General features: G+C 49.8%; 3 protein-coding genes across 3 annotated transcripts; all 3 read left to right on the top strand.

The window, feature by feature from the left end:
- Positions 1-3,050: 3,050 nt before the first annotated feature.
- Positions 3,051-3,764, top strand: LOC136484258 (uncharacterized; the record flags this gene model as incomplete). The annotated part of the gene is made up of 1 exon (XM_066481491.1): positions 3,051-3,764. A coding segment is annotated over exon 1 (714 nt), but the record flags the coding sequence as incomplete, so codon positions are not given.
- Positions 3,765-8,415: 4,651 nt separating this feature from the next.
- LOC136484262 (uncharacterized) lies at positions 8,416-9,184 on the top strand. Its single transcript, XM_066481498.1, has 3 exons — positions 8,416-8,476; positions 8,564-8,812; positions 8,891-9,184. Exons 1-3 carry the CDS (start codon positions 8,462-8,464, stop codon positions 8,999-9,001), a joined length of 375 nt encoding a protein of 124 aa, XP_066337595.1. The 5' UTR covers positions 8,416-8,461; the 3' UTR covers positions 9,002-9,184.
- Positions 9,185-10,774: 1,590 nt separating this feature from the next.
- Positions 10,775-13,094, top strand: LOC136484261 (cell number regulator 13-like). The gene is made up of 3 exons (XM_066481497.1): positions 10,775-11,358; positions 11,849-12,503; positions 12,609-13,094. The coding sequence occupies exons 1-2, from the start codon at positions 10,807-10,809 to the stop codon at positions 11,987-11,989; spliced, it is 693 nt and encodes a 230-aa protein (XP_066337594.1). The 5' UTR covers positions 10,775-10,806; the 3' UTR covers positions 11,990-12,503; positions 12,609-13,094.
- Positions 13,095-13,372: the final 278 nt, after the last annotated feature.

Genomic DNA, 13,372 nt, shown 5'->3' with positions numbered 1-13,372 from the left:
TTGAATGCGCCCAAGCCGCCTGCTGGCATGCCCCGACGTCAACTCTGTGCGACCCGCCTCGGGAAGGAACCACGACATCAATCCGGGGTGCAGTGGCCGAGCGGAGGAGAAGTGAATGCCCCGCGGCCGGCGCGCCGGCAGCAGGCTCCCTTGCTGCGACTTTGATGCAGGATCTTGCGGAAGATTTGCCGTTGGTGGAGTAAGGCTACGTTTAGTTCGCGAAATGAAATTTTTTGATGTCACATTAGATATTTCGGGGATGTCGGAAGGGGTTTTCGGATACTAATAAAAAACTAATTACATAGCTCGCCTAGAAACCACTACAGGAAACCGGGACTTTGCCCAGTGCTGGAATCTTTGCCGAGTGCCAAATATCGGGCACTCGGCAAAGGCCACCTTTGCCGAGTGCCGCACTCGGCGAAACTTGGCACTCGGCAAATAGGTCTTTGCCGAGTGTCTGGCACTCGGCAAAATAAGGCACTCGGCAAAGCCAAACTTTGCCCAGTGCCAGACACTCGGCAAAGTTGGGCACTCGGCAAAGAGGCGCCCGGGATAACGGTGCCCGACGCTGGCCTCTTTGCCGAGTGCCTTCTGTTTGGCACTCGACAAAATATTGGCTTTGCCGAGTGCCTAGGGCTAGCACTCGGCAAAATATTCACTTTGCCGAGTGCCAAACCTTAGCACTCGGCAAAATAAATTTTTTTTTTGTTTTTTGCCACCAACTTTTTTTATTAGATTTTTATTTGTACCATGAACAACATGTTCAAATTTGGCACAATTTCATTGCTGTTTGCTATATTTCTTCACTTTATTTCGTTTTCTTGCAATTATCCGGAAAATGTAGGTTTGAACTGCAGGTGCATCGAATAATAGTTTTGATCCATTCCAAAAATGTTATTCTTGTTTGTTAGTGTCACTTTATGCTAAATCAAGGAACTGTCTCCAAATTTCGATCAACGTGCCCACGGGGCAATGTCGCGAACTTGCGTGCGAGTGGTTATTTAATTCTATAAAATTCAAACGAATCCCAAAAATCATGAAACTTGGCGAGATGTCGTGATATCACATGCATATGCGGTGGTAAAAATTTGAAAACGTTTGGAGGGCGTCATCACGTATGGTGTTCACAAACCAGGAACATGTGATGATGTCCTGGTTTGTGAACACCATACGTGATGACGCCCTCCAAACGTTTTCAAATTTTTACCACCGCATATGCATGTGATATCACGACATCTCGCCAAGTTTCAAGATTTTCGGGATTCGTTTGAATTTTATAGAATTAAATAACCACTCACACGCAAGTTCGCGATGTTGCCCCGTGAGCACGTTGATCGAAATTCGGAGACAGTTCCTTGATTTAGTATAAAGTGACACTAACAAACAAGAATAACATTTTTGGAATGGATCAAAACTATTATTCGATGCACCTACAGTTCAAACCTATATTTTTCGGAAAATTGCAAGAAAACGAAATAAAGTGAAGAAATATAGCAAACAGCAATGAAATTGTGCCAAATTTGAACATGTTGTTCATGGTACAAATAAAAATCTAATAAAAAAAGTTGGTGGCAAAAAACAAAAAAAAATTATTTTGCCGAGTGCCAAGGTTTGGCACTCGGCAAAGTGAATATTTTGCCGAGTGCTAGCCCTAGGCACTCGGCAAAGCCAGGACAGGATTTTTTTTTTAATTTTTTATTTCGCCGAGTGCCAGATCGGGGGCACTCGGCAAAATAGTTTCTTTGCCGAGTGCCCCGGATCTGGCACTCGGCGAAGAGGTTTGAAATATATAAAAAAAACGGACACAACACACACCACGCACACACCAGACACGCACACACATGCGCGCCGTAGCCGCCGCGCCGCAGCCGCCGGCTCCCCGCGCGCCCGCCCCGCCGGCTCCCCGGCCCGCGCGCCGCCGGCCCCGCGCCCGCCGCGCCCGTGCGCCCGCGCGCCCGCTGTAGGAAGGAGGAGGAGGTAGGAGGAAGAGGAGGAAGGAAAGCAGGAAGGAGAAGAAGGGGAGGAGGAAGAAGAAGAAAGAGAAGGGAGGAGAGAAGGAGAAGGGGAGAAGAGGAGAAGAAAGGTGCCGCCTCGGTTCGTCGACCCTCACGCCGTAGTGGTCGTCCCCGTTGTCGTCGCCGGGCCTCGGTCTTCGCATTCTCGCTGGCAGGGTATGCCCTAATGTTAGTATTAGTTAGTAAGTAGTAGTGTTAGTAGTAGTAGTTAATTAGTAGTGTTAGTATTAGTTAGTAAGTCATAGTGACAGTAGTAGTTGTAGTTGTTGTTCATAGTTTTAGTGTTAGTAGTAGTTATTGTTGTATGTATGTGGTTGATGGCCTTCGTGCCTATGTTTGGTATACATGTGGTTGTTGGCCTTCGTGACAATGTTTTCTGCAGGTTTTGGGAACCTCTCCGTGCAGGGGAGGTGCTGCCGAAATTTTCAATGGAGTCTAACCATTTGCCTTTTCTTTGCAGGACGAGGACCGTTGGGAGGCACTCGGTGACCCCGATCGTCTGCGTTGGCGTTGCGGTTCTGCCTGCACCGCGTCGCCTCGCCACTGCAGCGACTCGCCACCGTCCCACTAGCCTGACCTCACCGACACCCTAGGTATAACCCATCTTGCATACTTGCATCTCGTGTAACCCCAGTTAGGCGTCTCCCGTCCGAAAGAGATACGGTCGTTGGTATGCAGATCTTTGCATACCAAATTCTGTACCTGTTTCGGATTGTCCACGTTTTTTGGACAGCCCGCGGATGCGTAGATGGGTTAGTTTCCGTGGCCCGCTCCTGTCCGAGACAGAGTTTCGACACCACCTCCTCGTTGTTCTCCTGATACACAATCTCCCTGCCAGGACGTGTATCGGGAGAACAGCCGGGAGGTGCTACCGAAATTCTGTCTTGGATAGGAGCGGACCATGGAAGCCAACCTCATCTACGCATCCTCGGGTGGGATTAGGACCTATCCTTCACCTATTAGATGTATAGTAGGAACGCCTTGTGGATTTACCTGCAGTTTTTATTACTCGCTTACATATGCATGTGCCAGAGGATGGATAACCATGAGTGGATATACACAGGCCACGCAAGTATGACCCCAGAATGGATGACCAAGACCAATGCTTTCCTGGAGCATGCATTTGGTGAGGCTGCTAAAGGGTCAGCCCGGATGCCGTGTCCGTGTAGCAGATGTGGGAATAAGAAAAGAAAAATTAAGAGGCTCGTGGGGGAAGATCTTATCAAGTATGGATTCACGACAAACTATACCCGCTGGATCCACCATGGTGAAGCCGATCGTATTAGAGAGGAGGTGGTGAGACAGCGTCTCGAGGATTATGATGGAGATGGTGGGGTAGCAGACTGGATGGATGACATTCAGCAGGCACGGTTCGGTGAAGGATTGGAGGAGAAGCCAGAGGAAAGCGCAAAGACGTTCTATGATATGCTGTCTTCAGCGCAGAAGCCCTTGCACGAAAAGACAACGGTATCGCAGCTGGATGCAATTGGACGCATCATGGGGTTGAAGTCGCAGTTTAGCATGAGTCGGGACAACTTCGATGGTATGTTGGCAGTTTTTGGATCCCTGCTTCCGGAGGATCACATCCTGTCGAAGAACTTGTACGAGTCACAGAAACTTCTTCGTGCACTTAAGATGCCGTATGAGCAGATCCATGCTTGTCCGAATGGATGCGTCCTTTTTAGGAAAGATCACGAGGGAGCAACGCACTGTCCAAAGTGCAAATCCTCTAGGTACCTGGAGGTCGACACTAGTGATGGCAAGAAGGAACAGCTAAGTATCCCTACGAAGGTCCTACGGTACCTTCCTTTCATACCGAGGATCCAACGGCTGTACATGATAGAGGAGTCCGCGAAACAGATGACATGGCACAAAAATGGCAAAAGGTACAATCCGGACAAGATGGTACACCCATCGGATGGCGACGCTTGGACCCATTTCGATGGCATACATCGTGTTAAAGCTGAGGAGGCTCGCAATGTACGTGTAGCGTTGGCAACAGATGGGTTCAACCCATATGGATTGTCCGCGGCCCCATACACTTGTTGGCCCGTGTTCGTGATACCCCTGAATCTCCCCCCCGGTGTCATCTTTCAACCCAAGAACGTATTTTTGTCGCTGATAATTCCTGGACATCCGGGGAACAATATGGGTGTGTTCATGGAGCCTGTGTTCGATGATTTGATCGATGCTTGGGAAAAGGGGGTACTGACATACGACCGAGCTACAAAGAGAAACTTCACAATGCATGTGTGGTACCACTACTCCCTGCATGACTTCCTGGCGTATGGCCTATTCTGCGGGTGGTGTGTTCACGGGAAGTTCCCATGCCCAATATGCAAGGCAGGTGTGAGGTTCACTTGGCTGAAGAGTGGTGGCAAGTTTTCTTCGTTCGACCAACATCGTCAGTTCCTCCCCCTTGACCATCCATTCAGACGAGACATCAAGAACTTCACGAAAGGTGTTGAAGTCACCGATCCTGCACCTCAGATGATGACCGCTGCCGAGATCCGCGCTAAGATAGAGGCTCTCAAAGTTGATAAAGAGAAAGGTCGTTTTGATGGATATGGTCAGTACCACATGTGGACTCATAAATCGGGCTTGACTAGGCTTCCCTATTTCAACGATCTTCTTCCACACAACATTGATTTAATGCACACAGAGAAGAATATCGCCGAGGCGCTTTGGGGAACACTCTTGGACACAGAAAAGTCTAAGGACAATGTTAAGGCAAGAGTGGACCTAGCAGCACTGTGCGATAGACCAAAGCAAGTGATGAAGACTCCCGCGCCTGGCAAGAAATGGAAAAGGACTTCGGTCGATTTCATTTTGAAGAAGGACCAAAGGAGAGAAGTATGTCAGTGGGTTCAGTCGTTAATGTTCCCTGATGGGTATGCGGCGAATCTAAGGAGGGGAGTGAACGTGTCCACTTGCCGAGTGTTAGGGATGAAGAGTCATGACTTCCACATATGGATTGAGTGGCTCCTTCCAGCGATGACCAGAGGTTTTGTCCCCGAGCATGTGTGGCGCGTCCTGGCAGAGTCGAGCTATTTCTTCCGCCAGCTTTGTGCCAAAGAGCTATCTCGGGCCATGATTGATGACTTAGAGAAAGTGGCACCTGTGTTGCTCTGTAAGATGGAGAAGATCTTCCCACCCAGCTTCTTCCTCTCAATGCAGCATCTGATTTTGCACCTGCCTCACGAGGCACGAATGGGGGGGCCCGTGCAAGCCCGTAGGTGCTATCCAATCGAGAGATGTCTAAAGGTTCTTCGGAAAAAGTGTAGAAATAAAGCCAGAATTGAGGCATCCATGGCCGAGGCATTCATTCTTGAGGAGGTGTCAAACTTCACAACATCATACTATAAGGATAGCCTTCCCAGCGTGCACAATCCAATCCCTCGTTACAACACCGACGAGAGGTCATCAAATCTTAGCCTTTTCAAAGGTCAACTTGGCAGGGCAAGCGCTTCGAGCACCAAGACCTTGCGGAATGATGAGTGGCGCACTATCATGTTGTATGTGTTGTTGAACCTTGACGAAGTGAACCCTTATGTGCAGTAAGTTCTCAATGAGCTTGTTACATACGCCGTCACTATCGTCTATCTATCCAACCCCCTTGTCTCTTGCTTTTTCAGGGAATTTCTGAATACATACTGGACAGGAAATAGGGATCCTTCCCCTCAAGAACAAGATAGTCTTCTCAAAGGTGGTGTGCCCGATTTCATTTCATGGTTCGAAAAGAAGGTACCATCCAATTTACATTGTTCCATCTGTGACATCCCACTTTGCTCCTACGAGCGAGTAATGATCTATCCGCCCTCACCTTACAGGCACGCACGGATGCGGAAATGGATGAAGAGTTGAAACAGGTTGTCAAAGGCTTCCCCTATAGGGTCAAGTCATTCACCGTATATGATGTGAATGGCTATCGCTTCCACACAAGAAGCCACGAGCTCAGTCGGCCCAATCGAAAAACCACGAATACTGGAGTTCGTACGCCCGGCACCGATGACCGCGACTACTACAGCATAGTTGAAGAAATATACGAGCTCAACTTTGAGCTTCGCGGAGGTCATAAGCCAGTCGTATTCAAATGCCATTGGTTCGATCCCAATGTCACGAGAAGAGCCCCTGAGATTGGACAAGTTGAAATTCGACAAGATTCCCTCTATCAAGGAGACGATGTCTATATTGTGGCTCAACAGGCCACGCAAGTTTATTATCTTCCATGGGCGTGCCAAAAAGATCCCACTCTTGAGGGTTGGTACCTTGCGCAGTTGGTATCACCGCATGGCAAAGTGCCTGTCCCAAACGATGAGGATTACAACTTTGACCCAAACACATATACAGGAGAGTTCTATCAACCCGAGGGGCTAGATGGCATGTTTCACATAGACATGTTTTCGCTGATGGGCATGGAAGTAGACAATGACATTGATGAGGACGATGGAGATGAGGACGATGGAGAAGAGGTGCAAAATGCCAAAGACTTAGCACTGCTTGAGCGATTACGGTTTGGCGTTGCCATTGATGACAACGATGGAGATGAGGCGGAAATGTTAGACAATATTGTTAGTGATGACGACACTTATGATCCGGCCACTGCCAATCCTGAAGATTATTTCTAATTCATGTAATACTATATTATTATTATTTTCTAGTTATGTTTCGTTCATTTTGCATCTCTATATTTGTCTATATTGTCAAAACTGGTTTACTCTTTGTATTTGCAGGCACTCGACAAAATGCCGGGCGGAAGGCGGACCCGGACCTGCAACTCGCTCTACGCGAGGACGACTCAGGATGCGGAGGCGGAGGCGGAGGCAGAGGCGTTGGTGAGGAGCCGTCCGGCCCGCCGCCCCCGCGGCCGTCCGAGGAGGGCAGTGCAGTCGTCTGCCGTCCCCCCGCCCGAGGAGGACCAGACGACGACCACTGACGACGAGGACTAGCAGCTGGCCCCCCAGACAGGAGGGGGTGACACTTCCTCTGGGGGGGTGGCAGGGGGTGACACTTCCTCTGGGGAGGTGGCGGGGGGTTCCACTTCAAGCACCTCATCGGCACCGTACTTGCGCGGGTCCTCGCAGCTCCCGACGCGGCCGATCCCGTTTCAGAGGAGGCCGGTGATTCGTCCCAAGGGCGACAAGTAAGTATCCGTTCATTTTGCATCTCTTCTTGTTCATATGCTGAAAACCAAACTGCGGACTAACAATTCTTCTTACTGACTCCTGTAGGAACTGGGAACTTGTGTCCAGGGGCGATCATCGGCAGTGCAATGGGATCCTCGGTGGCCTGATCCGCCTGCACTACCCTAGTTTGGTCACCCACGCCCAGGTTGAGTCGCCTCCCTGGACGTGGGACCACTTCAACTCCGCCGTGGACGCCATGTACGGCACCGTACAGGAGCGGATCAGGCGTGAGTTCTGGGTGAGTCTACATCACACTACATTGCTCAATACTATGGAATCATTAGACGTTCTTGAAATAATGAAAGGACACATGATGTTTGTATGCAGGACTTCTTCACGTTGGAGGAGGGGCATGACCCCGCCTGGGTGACGAAGGTGCAGGACAGGGCATGCAGGGGCTGAGTCACGGACCTGTACTACGAGGCGAGGCTGCAGTGCCACATCAACCACTCGTGCGACGTCCTTGGTCGGTACCCGGGGAAGAGCGAGGCTAGGACCATGACACTCACCAGGGAGCAGTACCTCGCAGTAAGTTATAAAACATTGTTACTGACTCATTCCATGAAGAATAGGTAGCCTTCATTTTATATTCTAACATTTCTAATACAATACTTGATGGCATGCAGATGTGTCCTTCTTGGTGCGCCAGGCACAGAGACTGTTGGGCGGCCATCGTGGACAAGTGGGTCTCCGATGAGTGGAGGGAGAGGCACGCCCTCCGTCGGGAGTGCCGCCTGCAGATGGGTGGGCCGGCGCACCACCAAGGCAACCGGCCCCTCAGTTCGTACGCCCAGGCCTGGGTACACGCTACGCACTTATTTATTTATTTGTTCTAACGTTCAATTCTCATTACTTCTAATCGTCTTTGTGTTTTCCTCGCAGTCCCAGTCGCATGATGGCCAGGAATGCAACGAGTTCATGGCATACGCCATGGCACACAAGGGCAAGGCGACAGCCCCGGACACCGTCTACAACCCGGAGGACGGGCCCGAGGCGTACAACAACACGAGTGTCCACAGCAAGCTCACCGACTACGCCTCGGCGGCCCGCGAGCGGCATGGGGAGGACTTCGACCCCACCACCCAGCCCCTTGATACCAACCTCGTGATGAGGCTCAGAGGAGGGAAGCAGCACGGTCGGTACTGGATGGCCTCCAACATGGTCGACTCGACCTCTGTGCCCAACCTCGCCCAGATCCGAGCATAGAGCACGAGCTCCTCCGTCCCCATTCGACCTCGGCAGGCGAGCACACTGCAGCAGATGGCGGCACTCCAGGTTAGTTCTATTTCATTCGGCGTTCATTACTTTTACACATGTACCTTGCATTTGCATTGTTTAAACGTTGGTGATTGAATATTGCAGGCCACTGTGGAGAGGATGGAGGCCGAGAGGGAGGCCGAGAGGGTCGAGAGGGAGAGGGAGAGGGCCCAGAGGGAGGCCGAGAGGGCCGAGTGGGAGGTCCTGAGGGCCCAGAGGGCGGCCGAGGCGCAGAGGATGCAGGACATGTTCTCATTCATGTCGAGCCTCGGCACCACTCTCCCGGGTGTGGTGGTGCCCCAGTCGCTGCTCGCTCCAGTTGTGCCTCCTACTCCTTCGGCTCTAGGCACTCCGGTGAGTATATATATATGGTTGATCAAGTCCTTTTGCTTGTGTAGATACTAATGAATTCAATTCTCCTTTGTGCAACAGTCGTCGGGTTCGAACCCGACTCCTTCGCCTCAGCACACACACCCCGGCTGGACAGGTCCACCACCGCACGGAGGTGCCCCTTCAGGCTCCCATTGGGATCAGTGGCAGTAGGTGGTGCCCCTTCATGTTTCATTGACTTTTCTTGATTTAGGACTTGTGTTGGATGAAGACTTCTTAGATGTTGTCATGGATTTGCACATTGGATGTGCGTGTGATGGATTATGCAGGAGGATGTGCTTGTGATGGATGTTGAATGTGCTTGTGATGTATTATGGATTATGTATGCGTTTTGTGTGATGCTAAATACGTGTGTGCTGTCTCATGTATTATATATGAGTTTTGCGTGTTTGCTTTCGAAGGAAAGCAACAAACAAAAAAAAATTCCAAATTTCCCAGCTTTGCCGAGTGCCAACACTCGGCAAAGAAGTCTTTGCCGAGTGCCAGGGGTGTGGTACTCGGCAAAGCTGGGAAAAAATGCAGTAAAAAACAGCCACTTCCCCAGTTTTGCCGAGTGCCACAGCCTGGCACTCGGCAAAGAAGTCAATTTTGCCGAGTGCCACAGCCTGGCACTCGGCAAAGAGGTACATTTTGCCGAGTGCCATAGCCTGGCACTCGGTAAAGAGGTCAATTTTGCCAAGTGCCAGATGGTATCACTCGGCAAAGACTATTTTTAAAAAGATTTTTTTTTTAAAAAAAATTGTTTCTTTGCCGAGTGCTCAGCCCTGGCTCTCGGCAAAGATTCAAATTTTGCCGAGTGCCAGTCCCTAGGCACTCGGCAAAGCCGGCGTTAAATGTTGACGGCAGTTATTTTTTTGCCGAGTGCGGGCTTGGCACTCGGCAAAGACTTTGCCGAGTGTCGATTTTTGGCACTCGGCAAAGAAATTTTTGCCGATTGCCGAGTGCTTGCATGGCTTTGCCGAGTGCCCCCAGCACTCGGCAAAGAGGGCGTCTGCAGTTGTGAACGGCGAGACGAATTTATTAAGCCTAATTAATCCATCATTAGCACATGTAGGTTACTGTAGCATTTATGGCTAATCATGGACTAATTAGGCTTAAAACATTCGTCTCGCGATTTTCAACCAAACCGTGTAATTAGTTTTTTCGTCTACATTTAATGCTATATGCATGTGCCGCAAGATTTGATGTGACAGTTTGGAATGAAAATTTTTGATAACTAAACAGGCCTTTAACTCCTCACAGGGGAGCCATTGATGGAGAGGCGAAACTCACGCGCTTCCGTGGAATGACGCACGCCTGGTCCGCCGCGCAGGGCTCAGAGGCCTCACCAAGGAGGAGCTGCGGCCCCACGACGATGGAGTTGAGGGCGGGCCGGCGGGGAGGCGAAGCACAGGCCTCCAAGCTTCCGTAGTGCAGGGCGGGTTCGATCTGCGGCTGTGGAGCTCTGTTGGCCTGGGAAACTTGGGTGCGGCCGGGGGTGGGCCGCAGGGCGGGGAATGCGCTGCGGCGGTTGGCGAAGTGGGGGAGCTGTCTACGGCGGTGGATCTGGCCTCGCTCGCAATGGGAGCGGCGCGAGGAGATGGGGTCGGGTTCGCTGGTTCTCTTAGAGTTACAGTGTCCCCGCTGGACAAATCAGGCTGAGGCAGGCTGGCATTGATGTAGACTGCGGCAAAGACTGATGACTGATGAGGAACCAAACAAATGATGAGTCCAACTTCGAATCTTTCAAAGCTTGACAGTTCAGTATGCACCACGTCTAGCAGGCTGGCTTTGATACTGTGTACAAGCTGGAAGGTTCCTGGAAACCGCCCCTCCACGTTTTGGCGCCATCTCTACAGTTTTGTTCAACCATGTCAGCCTCACAGTTTTTTTTAAAGAAACATTTTTCATAGCTTCCACACCGGTCACTCTGTTTGACTTCTCTGCCACTCCCAATCCCAAGCCTTGCAACCTTTTTTATGCTCTCACTCAACACCACCCTCCTCTTCCCCTCCGCCATCTTCCTCATGCACTCCTACCACCAAAGGTCCAAAGCAAACCAAGGCCAAGAACGAAGGAAGATGGCTCTGGTCGGGCAGGTGGCGACGGTGGCGCAGCTGGTGGGCGTGGACGCGTTCAGCCTCATCACCATGATCGCGGAGGCTGCACGGACTGTGCGGCGGAACCGCGCCGTCTGCCAGCAGCTGGCCCGCCGCGTCGAGATGATCGGCGGCCTGCTGCGGCGGCTGCAGGACCAGGACACGCAGCTGATGCAGCACCCGGAGACGCGGACCCCCGTAGAGGAGCTGGAGGAGACGCTCCGGCGGGCGTACCTGCTCGTGCGCTCCTGCCAGCGCCGCGGGTACGCGTACCGGTGCTTCATGGGGGCGCGCCACGCCGACGAGCTCCGCGAGGTGCAGAGTGAGATCGGCTTCTACCTCCAGCTCTTCCCCCTTGTTAGCTACGTCGACGCCACGCTCAACTGGGTGAAGCATCTCAGCAGGGCCTCTGACAATTCTTCTTTCCAAGAGGTACAGCCACCTGTTCACAACTGCTAGTTCTCTTCTCAAGCAGTTGCTTCCGTTATGATATTTAGCAGAAACAAACAAGCTCTAGCACCGTTTGGAGCATGTCGAAATTTTCCTGATTCTTGAGTGGATTCATTAAACTATTTCGTACCAAATTCCTGCAAATTTCTCATGGACTTAATTCCCACCTTCCAAATAGGTCCTCAACTGAAGTCCTTTTACCATGCTTTTGTACATACATATGGTAGAGACATGGTAATAGCATAGTACGTACTTCCTATGATTCAAATCGGGACCTGGATTCTATTTCTGGTTCAACAGATCTGTGTACAGGATCATTGGAATTCCATTGTTACTATCTGACAGTAAGAGATTGAAATCTGAATGTTCCATAGAATTTAATTCTGTATTGTGCAGCATGCTCTGTTTTATGAATTTTCCTCTTTCCTGGAGAATTGAACTTATGTGTTTGCCATCTGTTATTTGTATACAGGCACCTATGGTAAGACCATGTATTGTGCCGTTCCTGTTTCTCTCGTGCGATGGATGCTGCTTAGCGATTGTTCAGGGAGTATGCCTTGGTATATATATGGTACAGTACACACGCGGTTTGCATGCACACCTCCTCTGCTAATTAATGTTTCCTAATGATGTGTGTATCTGTGAATTTTTCATGTGTCACTGCAGGGTTCGAAACACATTACTGACTTAACTCTTTCTCATCTTATCTTATTAACACATAACAATGAGCTAGCTAGCACCTTTTCATTGGGAACCGCTAGCTAGTATGCAATTGTTGGTCCTCTTTATCGGATCACTAGCTGTTGAATTCAGGTGAAAATGCATTTGCATTCTGTGTGCGAAATAGGTATGTTGAATTTTCCTTTCCTCATGGGCTCAACACATTCAGAGTTACTACTAGCTGACCAACTCTCACTCTTGGGCACTGATTTACCGCTCGAGTCTTCTGATGACCTGTTTGCATACATAGCTTACCTTTTGGTTCATCAGGAGTGCAAAGTTCCAGGGTCACAGCAGGCGCTGATGCCGGCGCAACAGATCCAAGCCTCGAGCCTTCAACAGGTTAGGAAGGACGACTAGGACCACATACGTCGTTCCCCCGTGGCACTTACTTCACATTCTTTCAGGTTACGAATTTAACAAACGCAATTCAGTATGTTGTCAGTCTGCAATAATCTCATCTTCTCATTCAGTGTACGTCTTGCCCTGATGCCCTGTCTGTGTATCTTCAGATTTTCTGAAACAGAGCAAAACACAAATGTTGTTGCTACTGGAAGCTATACCCAGATGAAGAAATGCGTCATCTGGAAGAGCGATAATAAGGATCATTTGTCATCTAGAAGTGTCAGCTGCTGTCAATACATACCATCCTTTCCTCTTCAGTTCAGTCCACACAGAAGAACTGAACCATGAAAACATCAAAACGATAGACGAACTGCGTGTTCCGGCCAAAACCTCCATAGCAGAGATCGATAGCAATAGTAATCAAGATGTCAGACATGTCTTGATATCATTTTTGCATTGTTATTTTGCAATCATTACCCACTGATGTAGTACTAGTACCTGAGTCTCAAATTCTTCAAACCTGTACAGTTACTCTTTTCATGTTATTTTGCAATCATTACCCACTGATGTAGACCACAGGCAGAGTCATGCAATTTTCAAGATGCCTGTCATCTGTCAATGAAATCCACACGCCTCTGGCGATGCAACCTGTACACATCATTTGTTCTTGATAAGATATAAAGAAATTCTATGCTTTTTCTTGTTCTTGTTCTTGTTCATGTTCATGTCGATTGCTTAGCTGGGTAAGGTTTAGGGATGAAAACGGTACGGATATTTTCCGACCGTATTCGAAACCGAATCTGTTTAGAGGGGTTGAGATCTGTCCGTATCCGAGTCCGGATATCCAACATCCGATACCGTATCCGTATCTGAATACTCAAATCGCATATTTATGATGTCGATATCCAATCATATCCTATCCGACATAGTT

Source organism: Miscanthus floridulus, chromosome 9 (genome assembly GCF_019320115.1).
Source record: "Miscanthus floridulus cultivar M001 chromosome 9, ASM1932011v1, whole genome shotgun sequence".
Lineage (NCBI taxonomy): Eukaryota > Viridiplantae > Streptophyta > Magnoliopsida > Poales > Poaceae > Miscanthus > Miscanthus floridulus.
Note: the sequence above shows the minus strand (reverse complement) of the source record. Positions and strands in the feature narration are given on the sequence as shown.

What these genes read in the sequence shown, in the direction of transcription:
- LOC136484262 (XM_066481498.1), top strand. An exon ending in CTTCGGCTCTAGGCACTCCG is followed by an intron (nt 8,813 to 8,890) that starts GTGAGTATATAT and finishes TTTGTGCAACAG; the next exon opens with TCGTCGGGTTCGAACCCGAC.
- LOC136484261 (XM_066481497.1), top strand. Translation starts at nt 10,807, where the DNA reads ATGCTCTCACTCAACACCACCCTCCTCTTCCCCTCCGCCATCTTCCTC. An exon ending in ACAATTCTTCTTTCCAAGAG is followed by an intron (nt 11,359 to 11,848) that starts GTACAGCCACCT and finishes ATTTGTATACAG; the next exon opens with GCACCTATGGTAAGACCATG.